The 25,474-nt window shown below is 41.7% G+C and overlaps 4 gene segments (V, D, J or C); all 4 read right to left on the bottom strand.

The window, feature by feature from the left end:
* Window positions 1–9,045: 9,045 nt before the first annotated feature.
* On the bottom strand, window positions 9,046–9,733 carry LOC124508291 (T cell receptor alpha variable 6-like). The segment is given in 2 exon segments: window positions 9,046–9,416; window positions 9,608–9,733. Coding segments are annotated over 2 exon segments (423 nt in total).
* A 5,796-nt stretch (window positions 9,734–15,529) lies between these two features.
* Window positions 15,530–17,052, bottom strand: LOC124508782 (T cell receptor alpha variable 5-like). The segment is given in 2 exon segments: window positions 15,530–16,045; window positions 16,432–17,052. Coding segments are annotated over 2 exon segments (513 nt in total).
* A 4,170-nt stretch (window positions 17,053–21,222) lies between these two features.
* LOC124508289 (T cell receptor alpha variable 22-like) lies at window positions 21,223–22,383 on the bottom strand. The segment is given in 3 exon segments: window positions 21,223–21,281; window positions 21,774–22,115; window positions 22,302–22,383. Coding segments are annotated over 3 exon segments (453 nt in total).
* Window positions 22,384–22,392: 9 nt separating this feature from the next.
* LOC124508190 (T cell receptor alpha variable 4-like) lies at window positions 22,393–24,709 on the bottom strand. The segment is given in 3 exon segments: window positions 22,393–22,596; window positions 23,782–24,073; window positions 24,532–24,709. Coding segments are annotated over 3 exon segments (435 nt in total).
* Between the last annotated feature and the right edge of the window lie 765 nt (window positions 24,710–25,474).

Raw genomic sequence — 25,474 nt, 5'->3', positions numbered from 1 at the left:
CCGACTAATCAAGATATAGTAGGGAGGAGAAAAAGAGGGCAGGGAGTGTGCACAGGATTTGGACATGAGCCATTTCTTCCAGTATGTGCTTGTGTCCACTTCTTTGGAGAGCAGCAGTCCATGACTGCTATTTTGTTTGCACCAAAAGAAACTATGATAAATATAATTTTCCTTCCATTCTTCTTGTACATGTGGGAACTGTTTCTCCCTCCTCCCTTTCATTCTTTCCGTAAGAGCCAGTTGCTTTGGTATTTGGTATTTTCCTCTGTTCCCTAGGAAATAACCCTCTCTGTGTCAGGAGGACGTTATGCAGATGCAACCCCATCTATCTCACGCTGTGTCTCTAAAGAGAAAATCATATACATCTCTAATTGGGGGGATACCCTTGACCAAAGTCACAGGGTTGGACTTTGTCTGGAAGGAGGAGACAGAGATCACGTCATTGATTTTTTTTTTCTTTTTCAAGTTTTTATTAAAATTCCAGTTAGTTAACATAGAGTGTATATTAGTTTCAGGTGTAGAATTTAGTGATTCATCACGTACCTATAACACCCTGTGCTCATCACAACAAATACAATCCTTAATGTCCATCACCCATCTAGCCCATCCCCACCCACCTCCCCTCCAGCAACCCTGTTTGTTCTTTATCATTAAGAGTCTGTTTCCTGGTTTGCCTCTTTTTCCCCCCATGTTCATCTGTTTTGTTCCTTAAATTCCACATCTGAGGGAAATCATATCGTATTTGTCTTTCTCTAACCGACTTATTTCGCTTAGCATGATACTCTAACTCCGTCCACCACTGATCCTTGATGGAAGATGTCAGACCCTGTTTCTCATTTCTACAAGGGGGTGTTAAGTTCAGGACCTGGTCAGTTCCTATTTTTCCACTGTGTTCTTGAAGTCAATCTGGGTGATCTTCATACCTGCCAGGGTACCTGAGGGTCAAACCATAGTAGAATTTTCTGAAACCAGAATGAGTCATGAACACCAGTCCTCAGCAGATGGGTCCTGACTGGTCCTCTGAGGGCTTGCGCTTGCTGCGCCCCCACCCCCACCCCCCAGCCTCTCCCGGTGGCATCACTCAGCACAGCCACACACTACCCTGTCTGACATGTGGACTGAAAGTTTCTCCCAGTGAAAGGGGTTTTTTTTCCTTCACTTGTGGCTTCAAAATCTTTGTTGCTTCCATCTCATTTTCCTTTGTGGCTCTCAAGAAAACTGCACAATTTCACTAGGACAGTGAACGCACCAGAGAAGGGAACCATACGTACACTGTGGCAGCACAGGAGTGCTTTACGGTAAGAAAAGCCTTTTCTGAGAGGGTCACTTGTCTTTCCATCTGGGTCCCTGAGTCTCCACTGGGGAATAAAAAGTATCGATATACTCCATAAGCCACCTTCTAACCCTGACACTGCACTTCTCTGAGCAATAGGCAGCAATTTGAATTGAGATGAGCGTTTGTCAAAATCTAATGATTGCAGTCTAAGGTTCGATGGCATAAAGAGCAGCCCACATCCTCTGGAGATCCCAACAAGTCCTGCACATGTGCCTTTGGTCATTACTACAGTATGGAGATTCCTCAAAAAATTAAAATAGAACTACCCTATGACCCAGTAATTACACTACTGGGGAGTAACCCAAAGGTAATGAAAACACTAATTGAAAAGGACATATGCACCTCTATGATTATTGTAGCATTATTTACAATAGCCAAATTATGGAAACAGCCTAATTGTCCATTGATAGATGAGTGGATAAGGAAGATGTGGTACATGTACACAAAGGAATATAACTCAGCCCTAAAGAATGAAACCTTGTCATTTGAAAGAACGTGGATGGATCTAGAGTGTATAATGCTAAGTGAAACCAGTTAGAGACAGACAAATACCGTATGATTTCACTCATATGTGGAATTGAAGAAAAAAACAAATGAACAAAGGGAAAAAAGTGAGAGAGACAAACCGAAAAACGGACTCTTAACTATAGAGAACAAACAAAGGAATCCCAGAGGGGAGGTGAGTGGGAGAAACAGGTAAGGGGATTAAGAATACACTCATCATCAGGAGCACTGAGTAATGTATACAACTGTTGAATCCCTATGTTGTACACCAGAAACGAATGTCACATTACGTTAACTACACTGGAATTAAACTTAAAAACAATAAAAATAGATTTAAAAATATGAAATCTTACTCACTGAGAATTACTAGCAGGACCACCACATGCATTGAGCAAAAAGCAGAAAACATGGCTGTTTGAGCTGTGGGAAGAGAAAATGGCTCTGTACCCCTAAATATACCAAAGCTCATAAGGTGCTGCTCTATTCTGATTCTGGATTCTGAATGGGATCTTCTGGAGAGTCCTTCCTCCTTTGGAAAGAGCACCTTCTTGCCCTACAGCAACTTGCCAACTGGAAAGAGAACAGAATATGCCCAGAGAAGTAGGGCTGAGGAGTGTCAAACCACCATCTGACTGTGGGAATAAACATCTGAGGAAAAGAGTGCCTCCTTGTGGTTTTCCCTGGACATTAAAGTGATGTCATTAATGTTGGGTATTTACAGTATAAAATTTGTATTGATGTTTATATTTAACTTACTAATTTTAATTTTGAGCATGATAGAAAATTGTTTGACTCATGGTCATTAATTTTGTCATATTTTTCCATTTTAAAAATAAATTCATTTTTAATTTTGGAGCCCTTATCAAGATGGCTCGTTCCAGGCAATGAAGCACCTCCAAAACACCATACTAAAAAATTTTTTAAGATTAACTAAATGCTAAAGTCTTCAGACTTCAGACTTCAGATGCAGAAAGTTCTCTTTCTGATAATAAACCATTGCAGGTAGTTACTAGAATATATGTCATAATAATATATTATATATATGCTAAAACTGCTTATGGCCATTGGAGCTACAACTACTTGATTTTTTCCGAATGTGATTTGCCTTTACTATCATATAACATATAATACCTCAACTTTCGTACCATTTTTCTCTGTTCTTACTACTGCAGAACATCTGTATGATGCAGTATGATAATATTTGGCCCTCAGTTGACATCACACAATTATACCCACTTTAGGGTATTGAAATTGCATGACGGTACCCTAGTACATCACAGTCATTCAAATGATCCAAAATATCCTCCTTGTGTGTGCGTGTGTGTGTGTGTGTGTGTGTGTGTGTTCCAATAAAGCTTTATTTATTTATTTATTTACTTACTTACTTATTTACTTATTTATCTTTAATTTTATTATTCTTTTTAATTTGCAAGTTAGTTAACATACAGTGTAGTCTTGGCTTCAGGATTAGAACCCAGTGATTCATCACTTATATATAACACCCAGTGCTCATCTCAAAAAACACCCTCCTAATGCCTATCACCCATTTACCCAGCCCCTCCCACCTTACCCCCAGCAACCCTCAGTTTGTTCTCTGTATTTAAGAGTTTCTTATGGTTTGCCTCCCTCTCTGTTTTTATCTTATTTTTCCTTCCCTTCCCTTATGATCATCTGTTAAGTTTCTCAAATTCCACATATGAGTAAAATCATATGATATCTGTCTTTCTCTTACTGACTTATTTTGCTTAGCATAATAACTTCCAGTTCCATCCACCTTGTAGCAAATGGCAAGATTTCATTCTTTTCTATCTCCCAGTAGTATTCCATTGTGTATACATACAATATCTTCTTAATCCATTCATCAATTGACAGACATTTGAGCTATTTCCATAATTCAGCTGCTATATATAATTGTGGATAGTGCTGCTATAAACATTGGGGTACAAGTGTCCCTTCAAATCAGCATTTTTATATCCTTTGGATAAATACCTAGTAGTGCAATTGCTGGTTCATAGAGTAGTTCAAAATGATATTTTTCAGGATGCCTGGGTGGCTCAGTCAGTTAAGTGTGCAACTCTTGATTTCAACTCAGGTCATGATCTCACAGTCATGAGATCAAGCCCCAAATAGGTCTCTGCGCTGGGCATGGAGCCTGCTTGAGATCCTCTCTCTCTCTCTGTCTCCCTTGCTTGTGCTCTCTGTCTCTGAAAATAAAATATTTTTTGTCAAGTGTTATCCCAATCAAAACAGAAATGTTTCAGTGTTTATAGAACTCTGATACCCATAGGCTCGTGTCTGCTACCACTTGTAGACTGATGACTTTCAATTTTGTATCTTTAGCCTGGCCCTCTCTCCCGAGGTCGAGACTTGTATTTCCAAAAGGCAACTACTCAAACTTCGCACGTCACAGCTGAACTGATCTTCCTCTCCCTGTGGTCTAGTGCCCACAAGCCTACTCAATCTTCCTCATCTCTCTTAATGGCAAGCCCTTCTTTCTATTTGTTTAGGTCAAAAACTTTGGAGGCATCCTTGATTTTTTTTTTCACATACCCATGCAATATGTCCGCAAATGTTGTTGGGTCCACCTTCAAAACATAGTCAGAGTTTGTTGACTTCTCAGCACCACTACTGCTACCACGTTGGTCCAAACCACCATCATCTGGCCTAGATTATGGCAATAGGGTAACTTTTGCTCTGAACTCCCAAGAGTTTATTCTCAGCACAGCATAGCCTGAAGCCCTACCTGGTCTGGCCCTTGTTACTTTTGTGATCCAATCTCTTATTCCTCTCCCACTGGTGGCCCTCCCTCCAGCCACACTGGCCCCCTTGCTATGTCTGGGACAGCTCCTGCCTCAAGTGCTTCACACTAGTTGTTTCATCTGCCTGAGCTGCTCTCCTGAATGATTGTATGGCTTCCTTCCTCACTTCCTTCATATATTTATTCAGAGAGGACAACAATGGTCCCTTCTTCCTATTTAAAATTACAACCAGAGTCAACTCCAGCTCAATGTTGCCAATTTCCAATTCCCTGCATTATTCTTTCCATAGCACTTAGTATCTTCTAATATACTATGTGATTTATTATTTATCACTTTTTAAAAATTATCTGTCTGCCTTGATAGAATGTCAAGTCCACTAGGGCAGAAATTTTTACCTGATTTATTCACTGGTGAATATTTATTGTGTATAGATATCTATATTGTATATGCATGGGACATAGCACGTACTCAATAATATTTGTTAAAGATTCTAGGTCATGAAATACAGATTTACATACTGGCTTATTTTAAATAGATTTTGAGGTGATTTGCAATAAGATTAATGAAATAGAAATACGAAAGGGTAAATTTAACACCCATAGCAGAGAGTTTAAGTCTGGACTTCCTGGAGGAAATGAGAAAAACAACCATAAAAACGAGTATCTGTTGAATACCTAATCTACTAGTGTACTTGCTACTATCAGAGTCGATTGGAACATAAATTAAGCAATAAATCAGGACCTTAATAAATGTCTGTATTTTTGGAATTTTGCTAAATCCTAACAATAATCTTATGAAGTCCTTCTAATTACTAGCTTTTTACAGAAGAGGACATTGATGCTCAGAAAGCTTGAGACACTTGTCCAAGACTAACTACATAGCTGGTCCATTAGGATTTGAACGGTGATGTGTTAGACTCCCGTGCCCATCTTTTTTTTTTTTTTTTAATGTTTATTTTATTTTTGAGAGAGAGAGAGAAACAGAGCGTGATCAGGGGAGGGACAGAGAGACTGAGACACAGAATCAAAGTGAGCTCCAGGCTCAGAGCTGTCAGCACAGAGCCCAATGAGGGGCTTGAATTCACAAGCTGTGAGATCGTGACCTGAGCGGAAGTTGGCACTTAACCAACTGAGCCACCCAGGCACCCCAACCGTGCCCATCTTTTTAAATACTGTACTGCCAATTATAACTTAACCTCCCATGTATTACAAACTAGAAAGTATGCCAGTTCCTCGTGGGAGAAAACAATTTACTCAATTCTAATGTAATTCTTTTACATTCAATAATTTCTTAGTTCCCTCCCCATCCCTGTCCTGAGCTGCTGGCTGATTCTCCATCCTTCTCTCAACCTCCTTTCCTCACATGACTCTTACTCTTATCCAAATTCTCTGGATCTTTTGTGGCTCATCAACACCTTTTAAAAATGCAGTGAAAATTCCTCCCAAATAACACTTATGCCTCAATAACACAACACCTATGTTCAATTTCAGGAGGCTCATGAATCTTCAATAAGTCTAACCATGGTTAACAATCCTGTGTTAGGTCTCTTCTCTCTAAAAAATCCCGGATGCCAGCACTCAGATCCAATTATTTCCTAGCTTCCTAATGTTCCTAGCTATTTCTATTATATTGATTGTGATTAAAATTAAGAATTTGGACAGTATGACTACTAATGTACATTCTAACTCTCAGATTCTACTTTTCTCATTTTATCATTTTCTTCCTCTGTTCTTTTAGCGTCTCTTCCCTACACTCACACGCAAACAACATAATGATAGTACCATGATGGCAATGCTCCATGTGGCTCCGAGTAGACTGAGATATCAACCATAACCCCAAACTGAGTCAGCCAAAAAACCCACAATTCTGCCATCATTAGTATTAAAAAGAGTCACAGGCCCAAGGTGGAGTCAGCTGCATCCAGGACAGCAAACTTAAGACTTAACTGCAGTTTCAACCTCTCCATGGGTGGAATTTTAAGCCAATCAATCTGGAATTTTGTGGTCAGCACCAATGAGATAATCTGTCACGTGGACCCTCTTTATCCCCCCCCCACCTGTCCCCTCAAGAAAGATGACGTAATCTGCGTAAAACCCCTGCCCCCCCCCCAGAGTAGGTGATTTTGCCTGAAACTATCCTTTTCTTATGCTAATAACTTTCTGCCCCACCCTCCTTCCTCTTAAAACATTCCATTGTATACAATTCCTGGGAAGTCTCCTTTACTTGCTAGATGGAATGCTGCCAGATTCATGAATCACTTCATAAAGCCCACTAGATCTTTAAAGTTACTTGGTTGAATTTTCTTTATTTAATATTAGTAACTGAATATGCCATGACATCTAGAGTCTGTCCTTTTGCTAATTAATAAACTGAAAATGGATCAAGAAAGGAGGTAATATATGGATGAAAGGGGGGGAGGAAAAATAATTTTCCTTCTAATCTTCTAGGTTCTTGACTGAGACAACCTCCCCCCCACTTCCCTGTAACAAAAGACAGATCAACAGAAGAAAAACAAACAGAAGTTTGATGGTATGTACGTTTCCCGTATTTGTGAGAGAGACCCAGAAAAACTGAGTAACTCCCAGAAAAGACCCAAACCATCACCTTCAATACCATCTTCAGCTAAAGACCAAAGAAAGATGTTGGGGGGTGAGGGATATGCCAATTATGGAAGGTTTTCAGCCAAAGCACAGTAAACAAAGGGTATGGTGGTTGTCCATATTTAAGGTGCTATCTTCTTGGGCCCCCTGGGGGGCTCAGTCGGTTAGGCATCCAACTCTTGATTTCAACTCAGTCATGAACTCACAGTTCATGAGTTCAAGCCCCAAATCAGGCTCTGTGCTGACAGCTCAGAGCCTGTTTGGGATTCTCTCTCTCCCTCTGTCTCTGTCCCTCCCCCACTCGTACTCTCTCCCTCTCTCTCTCTTTCTCTGTCTCTCAAAATAAATAAACTTAAAAAAAAATCTAGAACGTTTTTCTGCTCCCTTTCAATAGAAATGAAAGTGCAGCGTTCAAAAAAAATAGAGAAGTCCTCAACTCAGAACCCGTGCCTAGCATGATAAGGTGCAAGTTACTTCTATTAAAAAGTTATACATAGGGGCGCCTGGGTGGCTCAGTTAGTTAAGTATCCAACTCTTGATTTTGGCTCACGTCATGACCTCACAGTTGTGAGTTCAAGCCATGCATCAGGTTCTGTGCTGACAGTGCAAAGCCTGCTTAGGATTCTCTGTCTCCCTCACTCGCTGCCCCTCCCCAGCTCTCTCTCCCTCTCTCAAAAATGAAAATAAATAAACATGAAAAAAATTCTTTATATAAGAAAAAAGTTATACATAGACACACTCACTGATACCACACACACAGTAAACAAAGGTTCTAAACCCATCTTTACAAGACTCATGACTTATGGCCTATTGCCCAATATAGTATGGTCCTCCATTCACAAAATGAATAACAAACAACATAGGTATGAAAAAGAAAACTGCATGACCATAATGGAGCTACTTGTGGCTCTAAATCAATAAATCAAGATTTAATAACTAACCTAACTGCAGTTTCAACCCCTTCAGGAATGTACCTTTAACCAGCCAAACTGGAATTTCAGGCAATCCTCTGGAAGACCCCTTACCCCTTAGGAGGGGACCTTACCTAAACATCGCATTCCTTGCTAATAAATTCTTTTTTTTTTTTTTTTAATGCCTTCTCTCTGCCTTTAAAACCCTTTCCATTCCTGCAGCTCTGTGGAGCTTTCTCCTCTGCATGCTGGATGGAATGCTTCTCTGGATTCACAAATCATTTAATAAAGCCAGTTAGATCTTCAATTTTACTTGGCTCAGTTTTGTTATTTAACACAGGTCAATTTTTTTATCCTTACCGTCATCATCATCATCACTTGGAGTTCAGTTTAGAAGGGTCTCAGAAATATTTAGACAGGGGCATTTTGTTTGTTTTTGTTCTTTATGTAGAGGAAACTACATTCTCTGTTTAAAAGGAATGTGTTTAACCCTCTCTATGTCTCATGCTGTTCTGGCCTAGTCACAAAAATTGGGCAGAATTAATTGTCCTTAAGCTCATACACACACACACACACACACACACACACACACACACACACACGTGTGTGTGCACACGCATGCATGCAAATTCTCTTTTCTTGCTCTCTGGCACTCTTCAGGGCATATTCATTTTTCCTGAAAAATTAGGCTCTGAATTTCAGAACTGAGACAGACTTGGGAATCCTGTGGTAAGTAAGCCCTTCATGGTCCGATGAGGAAACTGAGACCTGCAAATCTCACCAGTTGCTTAAAGTCACACAGTGGTATCAGCAGTGCTCAGGCTGGGAGATGGATCCCCCACTCCCTCATGGTCAGTCCAGTGCTCCTTCTCACACCCTTTAATCTTTTCAAGTACCCCCATTTAATATGCCAGGAGCATATTAAACCCTTGGGGTCAGTGCAGCCAGCAGCTCTGTTGACTGCGAGAGTTGTTAGCAGAGTTTGGGTACAGGAAGCAGGTGATAGGACCCTGCTGTGTGTTTGCAGCACAGAGGTAGGTGGCTGAGTCTGAAGGCTGGGGTTCTGTTATGTAAAAGGAACTCTGTTTGATGGTCTTATCAAAGGTGGCCTTCAGTCTTCCTGTCTGTTTTTTACTCTCATTTTCACGTATTAGTAGCAAGAAGACAAGGCCTCTTCCCGGATCTTGTCGGTACCACTGGAAGACCACTGGAGAAAAATTTGTGCAGTTACAGGTCAGAACGGCCTTCTCACCCTCCTGGATGTTCAGGGACTGAGGACTCTGTTCCATCTTTTGGCTGCTTACCCCTAGGCAGAAACACAATACCAGAAACAGGAGGTTTAGTCACTACACTACACTCTTAAGAGTCATATTTTCTTTCCACAACCCCAGATATAACCAAAGATGAAGCAGAATGGATCCTAGCTCTTCCCTCTCCATCCCATGGCCTGGATCTCTGGATCTCTTTGTTCTCATCACCAGGAAGCCTCCAACTCACAGTCCACTGGAAGCCACAAAATCACCAAAATAGCTCCCAAGAACAGCTCCATTCTTCTCCCCAACTATAGCTTGATATGTGGACTCAGTCTCCTCAATCAAAAAGCCATTCTCTTTAGTTAGGTGGGTGTTACTGGGGTTCTTCTATGGGAGGAAGTCTCTTTCCTACCCAATCAGTGACAAGCTTGTTCAGCCCTCTGCAGACACACACTGGTCTAATCCAACTTTAAAGAGAACTTGTTTCATGGGGCGCCTGGGTGGCTTGGTCAGTTAAGGGTCTGACTTCGGCGCAGGTCATGATCTCAGGGTCTTTGATTTCGAGCCCTGCGTCAGGCTCTGTGCTGACAGCTCAGAGCCTGGAGCCTGTTTCAGATTCTGTGTCTCCCTCTCTCTCTGCCCCTCCCCCTGTTCATGCTCTGTCTCTCTGTCTCAAAAATAAATAAACGTTAAAAATAAATAAATAAATAAATAAATAAATAAATAAATAAATAGAGAACTTGTTTCAAATCTGAGAAAGGATCCCAATAAGATAGTAAACACCGCCATCTCGTGTTCAGAAGCTTTTTGACAATAATAAAATGTGCTCCAGACAAGTGCTTCTCACGTGCTTACCAATTACCTAGGGATTTTGCTAAACTACAGATTCTTTTTCATTATGTAGGGGAGCAAGAATATCCTGTTCCCTTCAAGGTCTTTCTAGCCAGACTAGGAATCAAATGGTGATGAAACAGATTCACAGGAGAAAATCAAATATGATTTTGTACTTAAGGGGAATCCACACAGACATGGAAATTCCAAAGACAGGCAAAATGAGGTGTATATCTCATTCTGAACTAAGGAGAAAGAGGCAGGGGTCCAGAACTTCAAAGGGAAGGAAAGCAACTCACAGGAAGATGGAAAGGTACATATTTAGTAAGCAATTTGAGCCACAATGGACACAGAGGACTTTGACAAACAGGCTTTGTTAAGTTTCTCCCCATCTATCACACTTAGTTCATAGTATAATATAGTTATTTATGGTGGAAACTCTCTTCCTGGAGCAGGTGCTCTATCTAAATTCTTTTTAAGCAATTATTGGGTAGGGGCGGAGGTAAAAAGCTTTTCCTGAATCTGCTGGGTTTTGATTGCCTTTTAACTCAAAATAATCTTGGTGCCAAAGTGGCCTGTCTTGGGGCAGCCAGCCCAGGATCTCTACCATTAGGTCCCTGGTAGGACTGGATAGTCTATATTTCTTTTTTTTTTTTTTTTAATTTTTATTTATTTTTGAGACAGAGAGAGACAGAGCGTGAGCGGGGGAAGAACAGAGAGGGAAACACAGAATCCGAAGCAGGCTCCAGGCTCTGAGCCATCAGCACTGAGCCCTACACAGGGCTTGAACCCACAAACTGTGAGATCGTGACCTGAGCCAAAGTTGGACGCCCAACCAACTGAGCCACCCAGGCACCCCTGGATAGTCTATATTTCTAACAGGTTTCCTGGCGATGTCGATGCCGCTCATTCTCAGCTCACACTTTAAGTCATAAGTCTAGAAGAATGCTTTTTGAGTCTCAATCCAGAAAAGGGAATTTGAGCATTAAGGTTTGATACAGGACAAATGATCACGTTTCCCCAGGTGTCCATTCCACTGCCCAGTCAGGCTATTCTGATGTTCCCACAATTGCCAGAGGCTGCCACCAGCTGTAGATAATGTAAGGCACAGGACAATGCATGGCTGAATTCTAGGGAACTTTCTCAGATCCGGGAGTGAACCTCCTCTCTTCATCCTAACTGGCCTCCCTCAGGCAGGAAAATTATTGCTTTGACTTCAAAAGGTTTTCTTCTTGATCTTGTTGGGCTAATGTAAGTAAACACTCACTTTAAACCCAACAGGAACTCAGGGTGCCTGGGTCAGTCAGTCAGTTAAGTGTCTGACTTTGGCTCAGGTCAGGTCATGATCTCACAGTTCATGGGTTCAAGCCCCATTTTGGGTTCTGTGCTGACAGCTCAGAGCCTAGAGCCTGTTTTGGATTCTGTGTCTCCCTCTCTCTCTCTCTGCCCCTCCCCTGTTCACGCTCTGTCTCTGTCTCAAAAATAAATAAACATTAAAAAAAAATTTTTAACCCAACAGGAATTCAAATCAGGGAAGTTTCCTGGTTCATGCAGAACCAAGCTCTCTGAAAGGTAAATTGTTATTTTTAAATACAACAGTCCTCTGATTGCATACATCAGAATTTCTTTCTTTTCTACTTTGCTAATGCTAAGGTGGGCATATTGTAGTCACTTTCTCAGATACATTTAGGCCATTCTGTAGCCTAAATGATGGATAGATAAATGGACAGCCAGATAGGCAAATGAATGCATGGAAAGAAGAAAGAAGAAAATGGACTAGGGGATGCTGAGAAATGAAGCTGGAAGGAAAATTTAGGTCGAGAAGACAGAAGATTTTGAATGTTTGGATTTGTTTGTAGGTTATTTATTAGCAAAAAACCTACTGAGGCTTTTCGCCAAGTAAGTAATATTATGGAAATTCTGTACATTTAACCTGGCTGCTTGCCCACAAGAGTAATTTGGAGACTGAGGTTGATAGGCATTGTGGAGTATGTTCCAAACTCAAGCCATCCCAGCTTTGAAACCTACCCTTACATTTAATCTCTGACGGAGCTTGAGCAAGCTACTTAACATCTTCAAGCACCAATTTCTTTATCTTTGAAACAAGAATATCATCAGGATGTTATGAGGAGACATAGATGAACTGACGTCCATAAAACACTTTGTACATACATCATGCACAATGAGAACTCAGTAAATGTGAACTCTTAACTCTAAGAGAAGGAACTCAGGGATGCCTGGGTGGCTCAGTCCCTTAAGCATCTGATTTTGGCTCAAGTCATGATCTCTTGGCTCATGAATTCGAGCCCCACATCGGGCTCTGTGGTGACAGCTCAGAGCCTGGAGCCTGCTTCAGATTCTGTTTCCTTCTCTCTCTCTGCCCCTCTCCACCCCAAAAAATAAATAAACATTTAAAAAAATTTTTTAAGAGAATGAATACAATGCAGGCTGCACAACCAGCCTTCTCGCTGTGAGGTATAGTGACTGAACCAGGGTTCACTGCACTTCAGAGCTGGGAGGAATTTTAGAGAATTTGCAGAAAATGATGGATTAGAGATACCTTAAATCAAATAAGACTTATACTTTAGAAAATATGGAAAAGAGAAGAATCACTACTTATCCTATTAAGCAAGGATATACATTACCAATATCTTGGTGTCTTACTTTCCAACCTTTGTGCTGCTCAGATTTTCACTAAGTAGCAATATTAAGTAATAATCACACCAGTTATATCTTGATTCTTTTCAGTGATCACTTTTAAATAACCATTATAGATTCTCTTTCATAAATACCATTTATTCACTATCTAATATTCCATTTGGGTGGTTAAGCCCTTCCCTTTAAGATTAGACATCTTGGGTTTCAATTTTGGGGTACTATAAATAATTTCCCAAATAGTTTTGTAAATAATAATTTTCATATGCATGGAGGGTTTTCCGGAAGACAAATTTTCTAGGAAAAAAATTACAAGGATATTAATCTGTTTTTAGACCAGGAAGTCATGCTTTTTTAATTACTTTCCGAAATAGCTTACAAAGTTACTATCCCACTAGTCTGTTTATTTCACAGCATCCTCCTCAAGTTCTCTATTCTTTAAATCGCTATTAAATTATTCCTACAACTCCCTAATGGTTTTTTTAAGTTATTTTTCTACATTTCTGTGAATACCAGTGAGCTTAAACATTTTCCATGTGTTTGTGAAGCATGGTATTTTTTCCTGTGTAAGCTCCCTCAGCGTACCTGCTGAATATTTACCTATTTCGATATCAATGTGTTCCTTCTTACGCATATAGAAATTATTCAGAGATATTATTAATCTATTGTCACATTAGCAGCAAAGTAATAGTAAGCTGTGGTTTTAATATAATTTCTGTCATGTTTTTCATATAATAAATTAGCTTTTAATATTTATGTAATCAAATCAAATCTATTTTTCCCTTGATTTCTTCCATTGCTCTTAAGTTTAGAGAATTCTTCTCCCTTCAGTTTCTTGATTAACAAATGCATTTGCATTTTTTACTAATAACTGTGACTTAATTCTTAATACTTCTGGAATTTATTTCATCATGTGAGGTACTTCATTTATTTGTTCAACGAACACTTACTGATTGCCTCATGATTTTGCAACACTTTTGTTTTCAAATAGTCACCTCTGTGCTTCTCAAATTAGAGGACTCTTGTCCTCAAGATAAAACATGTAGTAAATATAATGCATCATCTGGGAGCACTAATATTACTGAAAAATTGGAGAATAGGTAAACTGGTAAGTGATTTACAATTATTAAGCTCTAAAATTAATATGGGTACATAATGCATTAAAATAAAAATGATCACCCATAAATTTTAAAGTAAACATGAGACTGTCTGCACTTTCACCAGACTGCTTTGGGCTACGGTGCCCTCACCTCACATCCATATTTCAAAAAGGAAAGTCACGTTTGTTCTCCCTGCTCTATAGGGATGCTTTGGGGAAGGTCTGAGAACCTCTGACCTGAACAATTGATACAACATAATTTGAGGATAATCCTGTTCTTCCCCATTAATTTAAAAGTCCCCTTTAGTTTTATTCAAAGTCTTTCATATTCTAGTCCATTTCTTGTTTTTCCATTGTCTTTATACTAATTATTACTATTATTGTTGTTGTTATTGTTAGCTATTACACTTAAAAAAAACTGTTTTAAGGGTAATGTCTGAGTTAAGAAAAATATTATTTTTCACCAAAAATATAAGGGAATGATTACAGAAACAATGGTGACACTGGGGCACCTGGGTGGCTCAGTTGGTTGAGCGTCCAGCTTTGGCTCAGGTCGTGATCTCGTGGTTTGTGAGCATCAGGATCTGTGCTGACAGCTCAGAGTCTGGAGCCTGCTTCAGATTCTGTGTGTCCCTTTCTCCCTCTCTCTCTCCTGCTCAAAATAAATAAAAATTTAAACAAAAATAAATAAACATTATTTATCTATCAAAATATTTCTGTCTATAAAAAATAAATAAACATTTTAAAAAAGAAAGAAAATGATGACATAAAATCACTAATAAAAGCATTAAAAGTTCAATTTCATAAGATTTGGCAAATGTGAAATGCTCAGATTATGATATAACATTGAGTGGAAGTAAGTCAAAATAGTAGTCTGTGTGTTTCTAGTTTTTTTTTAAGTTTCTTTTTATTTATTTTTGAGAGAGACAGCGTGAGCAGGGGAGGGGCAGAGAGAGAGAAAACCCCAAGCAGGCTCCACGCTGCCACCACAGAGCCCAATGCAGGGCTTGAACCCACAAAACTGTGACATGCTCAACCAACTGAGCCACCGAGGTGCCCCTAGTGTGCTTCTAATTTTTAACAAGAGTTTAATGAAGAAAGTATACCAGATGTTAGCCGTGATTTATCTGTATAATAGCATTATATTTTGACTCTATATTTTATATATCTTTTTGATTTTCTTCTTATAACATAGAGTTAATGTTTTTGTAATAACAAAAAGTTAATAAGTGCTATTATTAAAAGACAAAAATCTTCCCATCAAAAAGAACACTCTCTGACATTGACACCAAGATGTCCTTGGTAAAGGAGAACTCTGAATGATACTCATAAAGTCAATCTTAAAGTCTAGATATTTTTTTTAATTTTTTTTTAACGTTTATTTATTTTTGAGACAGAGAGAGACAGAGCATGAACAGGGGGAGGGGCAGAGAGAGAGGGAGACAAAGAATCAGAAACAGGCTCCAGGTTCTGAGCCATCAGCCCAGAGCCTGACGCGGGGCTCGAACTCACGGACCGCGAGATCCTGACCTGGCTGAAGTCGGACGCTTAACCGACTGCGCCACCCACGCGCCCCAAGATATTTAACTAAGAAATCACTAACTCCCTTCAGTATTCATTCCCAATGTTCTGACACTTATTGGGTCACTTGAAACTGACTCTTCAAATCATTTAGAATGTTTATATGTTTAAAATTCAATACAGCAAAATCTCTAACTTGAAGGCTTGTGGCAAAATAAAAAGAGTGAGGCTTCCACCCCAGTTTTAGGTTTGGAGACAGGCTGTAGGTGCTTGGGGACCACTGTGCTCTTACTGCACAGAAGTAGGTGGCTGAGTCTCCAGGATGGGTGCGTGTGACTTGCAGGGAGAGATGTTTGTCCTTCTTATTCAATAGGACAGTGAGCCTTTGTTCTTGTTTCTTGTCCATACTTGAAAGAGTATATATAAGCAACTGGAGGACTTTTCCAGGCTGTTGTTTATACCAAAAGAAGTAGGTGGAGGCACTGTCAGTGTAAGTGCAGTTGATAACAAAGCTGTCTCCCTCCCAGACACTCAGGAAAGAAGGGTGCTGCTTTACCTCTTCTCCTCTACTCATACCTGTGCAAAAAGAAAAGCCAGGCAAGAGCATCAGGTCGCCATTCTCCAGAGTTTGCCTTTTTTTTTTTTTAATGTTTATTTATTTATTTTGAGACAGAAAGATAGCGGAGGGGTGTGGGGACACGCAGAGAGAGAGAGAGAGAGAGAGAGAGAGAGAATCCCAAGCAGGCTCCACACTGTCATTGCAGAGCCCGACACAGACTCAAATTCACAAACCATGAGATGAAACCAAGGGTCGGACGCTTAACCAACTGAGCCACCCCAGGTGCCCCTGCATTTCTTTTTTGCTGCAGCAACTTCAGGAAATCTGGAAGAGGCCAGTCTCCCATACAGACTTCTAACGAATATTTACTAAGACACCCTGTTCCCAAAAGCTTTCCACTCACAGTCCAGCTGCAGCCACAAGAACAGGAACAAAGGTCCAATGAGTGTCTTCATGCTTCTTCCAATTGGGACCGGCAGTCTCCGGCCAGGAGAGCTACTTCTGTTACCAAGTTATCTCTTGATTTCCTCCAAAGCACAGTGGTTTCTTAAACTGTCTACAGAGGCATCTGCTTCTGTCTTTAGCCAACTCTTACAGAGTCAACCAAAAGGACCCTTTCAAATATCTACATTAGCAGAGATGCTCTGCCATCTTGTGGTCGGGTCCCCATCTGCTAAACCAGCTGGTCAAATCCTCTCATCCTGTATCTATGGGAGACTGACACACAAAACAATAGGTTGAATAAATTAAGTTCTTAGTGTGTCTCCAGTCAGAAGTTACTGGATTCACAGAAAGAAAACGTAGTGTAAATGTAGATTTCAGAATTCCGTCTCATCTCAGCACAGCATTGAGTCATTTTAAATAAATTTGAAGAAGTTACATGTTTTCCACGTTTTTTCAACAGGCTTAGTCTACTTGAAATCAGACACATGTGAACATATAAACACATAAGGAAGATGTGGTGTATATTATATAATGGAATATCATTCACTCACGAGATGGAAGGACAGCTTGCCATTTGCTACATGGATGGACCCTGAAGCATTATGCCAAGTGCAATATGTCAGAGAAAGACAAATGCTGTATAATATCACTTATATGTAGAATCTTAAAAAACCAAACTCATAAAAAGACAGTTGAATGGTGCTTATCAGGAGCTGGGGGCTAGGGAGAGATTGTTTAAGGGTACAAACTTAGAACTAGTAGATACGTAAGTCATGGAGATCTAATGCACAGCACAATGATGATAATAAAAAATACAGTATGATTAACTTCAAAATTGCTAAGAGACTAGATCTTCATTGTTCTCACCATAGAAAAAGAAATGATACATGACATGACATGGTGGTAATCACTTTGCAATATATAAACATATCAAACCAAACTCTTGTACATCTTAAACTTACACAATGCAATATGTCAATTATATCTCAATTTTTTAAAAAAATCTGATGGAAGAAATAAATACATCTTCTTTATTAACTGTTTTTATTTGTGTGTAGTTGACACACAATGTTACATTAGTTGCAGGTGTACAACATAGTGATTTGGCAAGTTTAAGCATTATGCTGCACTCACCACGACTGTAGGTCCCTCTGTCACCATGCAACTCTACTACAGTATCATTGACATATTCGTTGTGCCATGTTTTATTCCCGTGACTTACTCATTCCATAACTGGAATCCTGTATCTCCCACTACCCTTCTGCCATGTTGCCCCTTCCTCACCCACCACCCCTCTGGCAACATTTGGCAAATACATCTTTTTTTTTTTAAGCTTTTATTTATTTGAGAGAGAGCACGCATGCACAAGCCCGAGAGGGGCAGAGAGAAGGAGAGACAGAATCCCAAGCACACTCTGCACCATCAGAGCAGAGCCCAGTGAAGCGTGAGATCATGACCTGGGCCGAGGTCAAGAGTCAGATGCTCAACCAGCTACACCACCCAGGTGCCCCTTGATAAATACATCTTGAATGCAGTCACAAATTCCAATACTCACCACCATAACCTTAATCCAGGCTATTACCCCCCTCACCCGAACCACTGCAGTAGTCTTCTCAGTAGCCTCCTTTCTGTTTTTGCTCTCTACAACCCATTCCTTCCATAGCAGCAAGAGTGACAGCACTAAAACACTAATTAGATCATGTCATTATGGAGCTTTTATTCAGTCAATGGCTTTGACGTTACACTTAGAATAAAATCTACACTCCTTATAAGGAAGGATCTGCACAGTCTGGCCCCAGACTACTTCTCCTATCTTTTCTTATACTCCAGATCCTCACTCCCATGAATTAACTAGCTTTGCCTAATTCTTTCTTATTCTTCAAGGCTCTGATTAAAAATCATATTTTTACAAACTTGTACACAAATGTTCATAACAGCGTTATTCATAATAGCCCAATAGCAGAAATGACCCAAATGCCTATCAACTGACAAATGGATAAAAAAATGTGGTATACCTATGTAACGGAACATTACTGAGGCTTAAAAAGGAATGAAATTCTGACACATGCTACAACATGGATGAACCTGGAAGACAGGCTGCAGTGAAATAAACCAGACACAAAAGGATAATTATTGTAGGCTTCCTTCCACTTACAGGAGGTACCTAGAACAGGCAAGTTACAATGTACATCTCTGTATATTTCAAACCTTGATTCTCTTCTTCTACCCACATACTTAAGTACTGAGGGCCATAGCCCATGTCCAAGCCACTTTTGTGCCATTTCACGTCTTAATGCTTGGAGAGTGGACACAGTAGGCAGAAGAAATATTCCTGAAAGCAATTCTTACACTAGGAATGATTAGCAGAAACTTAGCTCTACACAGAAATCACTACAAATCACATAAATATATCTCACCTAATGTAAACTAAATGTGTCCTCAACTCCATCTCACCTTAGCCAGAGTCCCAAAAATGTCTGAAGCCACTCCAACACCACCTAAAACAAGGGAAGGCCTGATATAAGGGTAGTTAGCATGGGAAATTGGTTTTAACCAATTGCTATTAAAATAACTCCCTTTTGAAATCTTCACATAAGGAAAATGTGACTATATTATAGGACCCCTCCCAGAACTTGGCCTCCACCAGGTTGCATTGGGTCTTGGAAGCTCTTTTTGTCTTTGTGCCATAGTCTTGCCACACGCTTCCCCATGAGCCACTCCTCAGAGCATGGACTGTGATCCTTCTGAAATATAAATTAGAACACCTATTTAAAACCCTTCAGGGGTGCCTGGGTGGTTTAGTCCGACTTCAGCTCAGGTTATGATCTCAAGGTTCGTGAGTCAGAGCCCCATATCAGGCTCTGTGCTGACAGCTCAGAGCCTGGAGCCTGATTCAGAATCTGTGTCTCCCTCTCTCTGCCCCTCCCCTACTTGTGCTCTGTCTCTCTGTGTCTCTCAAAAAATAAATAAATGTTTAAAAAAATTTTTTTTATTATTTTTTTTCAACGTTTATTTATTTTTTTTGGGACAGAGAGAGACAGAGCATGAACGGGGGAGGGGCAGAGAGAGAGGGAGACACAGAATCGGAAACAGGCTCCAGGCTCTGAGCCATCAGCCCAGAGCCCGACGCGGGGCTCGAACTCCCGGACCGCGAGATCGTGACCTGGCTGAAGTCGGACGCTTAACCGACCGCGCCACCCAGGCGCCCCTAAAAATTTTTAAAAATAAAATAAAACCTTTCAAATGCTTCCCATTACATATAAAATAATATGTGAACCTAACCATAATGGTATAAGGCCACATACGACTGGACCCCTAACTCCCTCTTTGACACATCACCCACTACTTTCCTTCTCACTGCCTTCTGGGAACATCAGCCTTCTTTCACAAATATACCAAATTTGCTTCTGCCTAATGGCGACTGTTGCATTTGAAAACTCTTCCTTACCCCAGGTATTAACACCTTGTGTTTTGTCATTTTCATTACTGAAGGTTCAGTTCAAATGTCACCACTCCAGAAAGCTCCATGACCACTGCGATTCTCCTTCACATTTTATTTTCTTAATATCACTTATATTTTGAAGTCATTTGTTCAATTGTTTCCTTGCCCTATCTCCCCATCGTACAATAAAAATTCCATATGTATGGGAGGCTTGTCTGTAATGTGGAATCAGATATCTTCAACCTCCACATGAGTGCCTGTCACATCATGCTACAGAATAAATACTTGTTGGGTGAATGTATGATTTTTGTGCTTTTTAAAATTTTTTTTAATGTGTATTTATTTTTGAGAGAGAGAGACGGAGCATGAGTGGGGAAGGGGCAGAGAGCGAGAAGGAGACACAGAATCTGAAACAGGCTCCAGGCTCCGAGCTGTCAACACAGAGCCCAATGTGGGGCTCAAACTAGGGAACAGCTAGATTATGACCCAGACTGAAGTCAGATGCTTAACCAACTGAGCCACCCAGGCGTCCAGAGTGAATGTATGTTTGAATGAACTCCAAATGAAATAATTTTGACTACTTCTCTCTTGGGAGAAAGCAGATTCCCGATGGCTGATAGGGCCAAGGTTTACTCATGGCATGAGTCTGGTCTCATTTGTCTACTGGCTTTTGCTGCCTGGGTCACTGAGACTTGCTGGAAATGGCAGTGGGTGCTTTTGTAGAACAGATAACAATAGGGGAGTCATCACTTCATAGAGGACCTCAACAACTAACTTTACCTTAGATGTCACTAATTAGAAATTGTCAAAATATGCTTCTTTATTCATTGACATGTATGAAAACATTCTGCATATTTATCAATATTAATAATTCAATATTAAATAATAATATTAAAATCATATTAAATAATTTGATTTACAGGTTCTTGAAAAGGTAGTAAGAATGTAGGGATTAAGAACATGGGATCTGAAAAAAAAAAAGAACATGGGATCTGAGGGGCACCTGGGTGGCTGGGTCGGTTAAGCGTCACACTCTTGATTTCAGCTCAGGTCATGATCTTGCAGTTTGTGGGATTGAGCCCCACATCAGGCTCCTCTCCTCACTGACAGTGTGGAGGCTGCTTGGGATTCTCTCTCTCCCTCTCTCTCTCTCTCTGCCCCTCTCCCACTCATGTTCGCTCTCTCTCTGTCTCTCTCAAAATAAATAACTAAACATTTAAAAAAAGAACGGGGGATGAAGTCACATTGCTTCTCTTCCAATAGTGGGTCGGCCAATTAGCAACTTGCCTTTCGAAGTCATTTACCTTTTTACTTTTTAAGCTTCTTACCCTCGTTGTAAAACTGTGGGGGTGGGGACAACACAGTACCTGCATCATAAGGTGTTATGGAGGTGACATGGTAATAAAGGTGTTTGTGTGGTGCTCATTGCACATAATGTTCCCTAAACATTAGCTGCTTTGCTATTATATTTGTTATTCGGGACCTCTAGGCACTAAAAGTCATAAATACAAGCATGACCAAGTAAGACCAGGCACTTTTTTACCCTTCCTAAAAGCTGAGCTACGTGTTCACATTAACAGGTGAGTTGTAGCAGCAACACGTAACATGTGTGGGCTTCACGCCATAGTAATCTATTTAGTCTCTGCTCATTGAAGCTCTAGCTTTGACCCTGAGTTGGACATTCCACTGTTTACTTAAACGTGGCTTTGAACCTTGCCACTGTGTTTAGCATCTCTAACAGCTCCATGTTAGCATTATAAGTTTATAATTATAGACAATTAAAAGACTGACAAAATGAATAACGAAACATAAGGCTGTGCAAATGAAACTGAGACAGGAAGGCTTCCTGGTGGAGGAGCCTGGGCTGGGAGCCCAGCTGCAGTTTGGGGACAGGCTGCAGAGCAGCAGGGAGCACTGTGCCTGCACAGCACACAGATAGGTGGCTGAGTCTTCCTGCTGGGAGGCCCTGATGTGCAGGCTGCTGTGCCGGTCCTTAGCGTTCACCGTGCAGTTCAGCCTCCCATCCTGCTTCATCCCTGAAGCGATGTAAAACAGCCGGGTGAGGCCGCCGCCCCCGGGGTTCTGTCGGAACCACTGCACATTGGTCACCGAGCTGGAAAAATTGCACCTCAGGGTAGAGCTGGCTCCCTCCTGGAGGCTCAGGGCTGCAGGTGTCTGCTCCACGTCCATCCCTCTCACCCCTGCTTGGAAAGACAAAACCAAACACAAAAGAAGTCACTGCAGAGCCACTGAGGCAGTTTTCAAACCCACAGAGTATTCCCGGGAACACCCGCTGAGGGTGTAGACCCTGCAGGAGCTCTGTGCAGCTCCCCCTCCACTGCAGGCTGTGAACCTCCCCAGCCCCCGTCTGGGACGCCCCCACTCACAGCAAACCTGCAGCCACAGAAGCCCCAGCAGGGCTCCCCACTGTCTCTTCATGACTCCTTGTCTAGTCACTGACGTGCCTTCACCCCTACTCTGAAGAGTGTAGAGTCTTGGGTCCAGAGAAGTTGTGTTGTCAACAGTCACGACGTCCCTCCAGAATCACTGAGCACCAATCACACTCATGCTTCAGCTTCTCATTTTGCTTCTTTACAGGAAACTCCAGCAATGATGGCCCCGCCTTGGCTGCGTGTGTAAGGTTTCTCAGGGGTGTCAATGTGTTGGGGGAGAGGATTCAGGCTGGAGGGGGTAGAGGAAGCAGTAAAGAGAGATATCCAACGTTCCCCACCTTTTTGTCCTTTTTTTCAAAACTGTTTTAGGTAGGAAAGATGGAAAGTTGGAATGGAGGGTAAGGAAAGTGACATGACAACTCAGACAGAAATAGGGACTTCAGACCCTTGGGTGGCTCAGTCCGTTGAGCATCCTACTCTTGATTTTGGCTCAGGTCATGATCTCCCACTACTTGGGTTCAAGCCCCAAGTCAGGCTCCGTGCTGGCAGGGTGGAGCCTGCTTGGGATTCTCTCTGTATCCTTCTGCCCCTCGCTCCCACTCACACACTCTCTCTCTTTCTCTCTCTCTAAAAGAAAAAAAAAATGGGGCACCTGCGTAGCTCAGTCAGTTTAGCATCCCACTCTTGATCTCAGCTCAGGGCATGATCCCAGAGTTATGGGATGGAGCCCCACGTCAGACTCTGAGCAGACAGATCTGAGCCTGCTTGGGATTCTCTCTCTCCCTCTCTCTCTCTCTGGCCTTCCTCGGCAGGCATGTGTGCACTCTCTCTCTCTCTCTTTTAAAATAAATTAATTGGGGCACCTGGGTGACTCAGTCGGTTGAGAGTCCGACTTCAGCTCAGGTCATGATCTCACAGTCTGTGAGTTTAAGCCCTGCATCAAGCTTCATGATTACAGCCAGAGCCTGCTTGGGACTCTCTTTCTCTCTTCCTCCCTCTCTCTCTGTCCCTCTCTTGCTTACTCTTTCTCTCTCTCCAAATAAATAAAAATAAACCTAACAAAAAAAGTAAGTTCAAATGTTTTTTGTTTTTTTTTTTAATTTTTTTTCAATGTTTATTTATTTTTGACAGAGAGAGACAGAGCATGAGCGGGGGAGGGGCAGAGAGAGAGGGAGACACAGAATCAGAAACAGGCTCCAGGCTCTGAGCCATCAGCCCAGAGCCTGATGCGGGGCTCGAACTCACGGACCGCGAGATCGTGACCTGGCTGAAGTCGGACGCTTAACCGACTGCGCCACCCAGGCGCCCCTCAAATGTTTTTAAATACAAAAATGATACATGGATTTGCTAATGCCTTCTGGAAACAATAAAGTACAATAAACAGTTCAGAAGGCACAACTCTTTGGGGCTTCCCCTGGGCTCTGCCTCCCACCCCACAGGGGATATCGTACAGGTGCAGCCCCATCTGACTCACTGTGAGTCACTCACGGTGCAGTAATACACAGCAGTGTCTCTCAGGGCAGCCCGGGGCAGGCTCAGGGTGCTGGACGTCCTGTCCGCAGAGATGAACAGGGATGCCACTTCATTTTCCACGTTTGTCTTAAATCCTTGAATAACAAATTGTAGTCCCTGGTTGGGGAACTGTCGGTACCAGTAGATATATTCATTTGTAGCGATGTTGGTGTGGTTACAGGGTATGTTCACTTCTTGTCCTTCGTAGGACTCGATGAATACGGGCTGGGTGGTCTTAGCGAGGCTCAAAGTACCTGTAAAAGGAGTCAACACACAATACTAGCTCCTATCCTGAAACTGGGTGGATTGAAGGTCCAACTCGGCACCTCTAGGTTCTCTCTCACAGTCAAATCCACCCCCACATCCTCCTTCCCCCCCATATGCAGACACATGCAATTTCCTTCCCATTTGTGTTTTAGGACACTTTTTAAAAATATTTATTTTGAGAACCCCAGGAACATGTGTACAAATGTAACAGGGGCAATATCTCCCACCCATGGATGGGTAATATCTCCCAGGGCTCAGTAACCCAGAACATCTTTGTTGCCCTGAGTCACCCCTTGCATGAATGGTGAGGTTCTACCTAGAGAAACACAGGACCCCACAGCCAGTCCTTGACATCTTAGGTAAAGAGCAATGATAACAGGCAAGAAAGAGTCCAGCGTCTAGTCCCAGCCACACCCTAATTCCTTTTAATCCCAAAATAACTCACCCAAGAGCAAGAGCACAGTCACTCTTGTCACCTGCCTCATATCCTAGGTCTAAACCCGGCCCTGGGGTCACGGTCCTGTTGCAGAGTCTGAGACTGGCCTGGGACACAAACCAGAAAAGAGGCACAGCAGGAAAGCCAGAGCCACACTAGCAGCTGTCACCCAGGGCTGTCCCCAGCAGCTGTCATCTAGGGCTGTACCCAGCAGGTGTCACCTGGGGCTGTCTCCAGCATAAGCCAATAGCACCGACAGCACCTCCCCAGATGAGCTTCCCCCTAAGGTTCAACTGAACCCTCAGGAAGAAGAATAAAAGGTAAAAGCTTCCAGCACAACAGCACAGCAACCCCGATTTCCTTTTCGTTCTTTGCGAAGGTATAACCCCTTGCAGATTTGGTCTGAAGGAAGCTAATATATCAGAGGGTAGATTCCACCAGGCTCCCTATTCCCCATCACATCACTTTCCCACAGTCCCAGAAGGCGGCCATTGATTGTAGTCAGTGTGATACTCATAAAGCTGAGAATGACCCCCGACCTGGTCCTATATGCCTGGAATCCTCCCCATTCGTCTTATGCAACCAGATGAACAGGAAATGCTAATCTTATTCCACAAAAGAGCCCATGAGCTTGTCTGAACTGGACCTTTCCCTCTCCTGACACCCTGGTGTCCTTTTATAATCTCACTAAGTCCACATCTAACAACTGCGTCTCAGACTTCACTTAACAATTGTTGCACAGAGGAGGAGACCCCTCACTGGTCCCTACTGACCAGCTGGCCTAGGACATTTGATGCCAAATCATTCACCCAACCAGAGAGGAAGTGAGGTGATGAAGAAGAAAAGGCACTCAAATTCAGAGTCAGACAGACTTAATTTCAAGTCCTAGTTCTGCCATCTTTTGACCTTGAGCAACTTCCCTGGTCTGAACTTCAATTTCTTCATGCCCTTC

Source organism: Lynx rufus, unplaced genomic scaffold (genome assembly GCF_022079265.1).
Source record: "Lynx rufus isolate CCGP_SWC_20201006 ecotype Redwood Valley unplaced genomic scaffold, mLynRuf1.p SCAF_13, whole genome shotgun sequence".
Taxonomy (NCBI): Eukaryota; Metazoa; Chordata; class Mammalia; order Carnivora; family Felidae; genus Lynx; species Lynx rufus.
The sequence above is the reverse complement of the archived record's forward strand: the minus strand, read 5'-3'. Positions and strand labels throughout refer to the sequence as shown.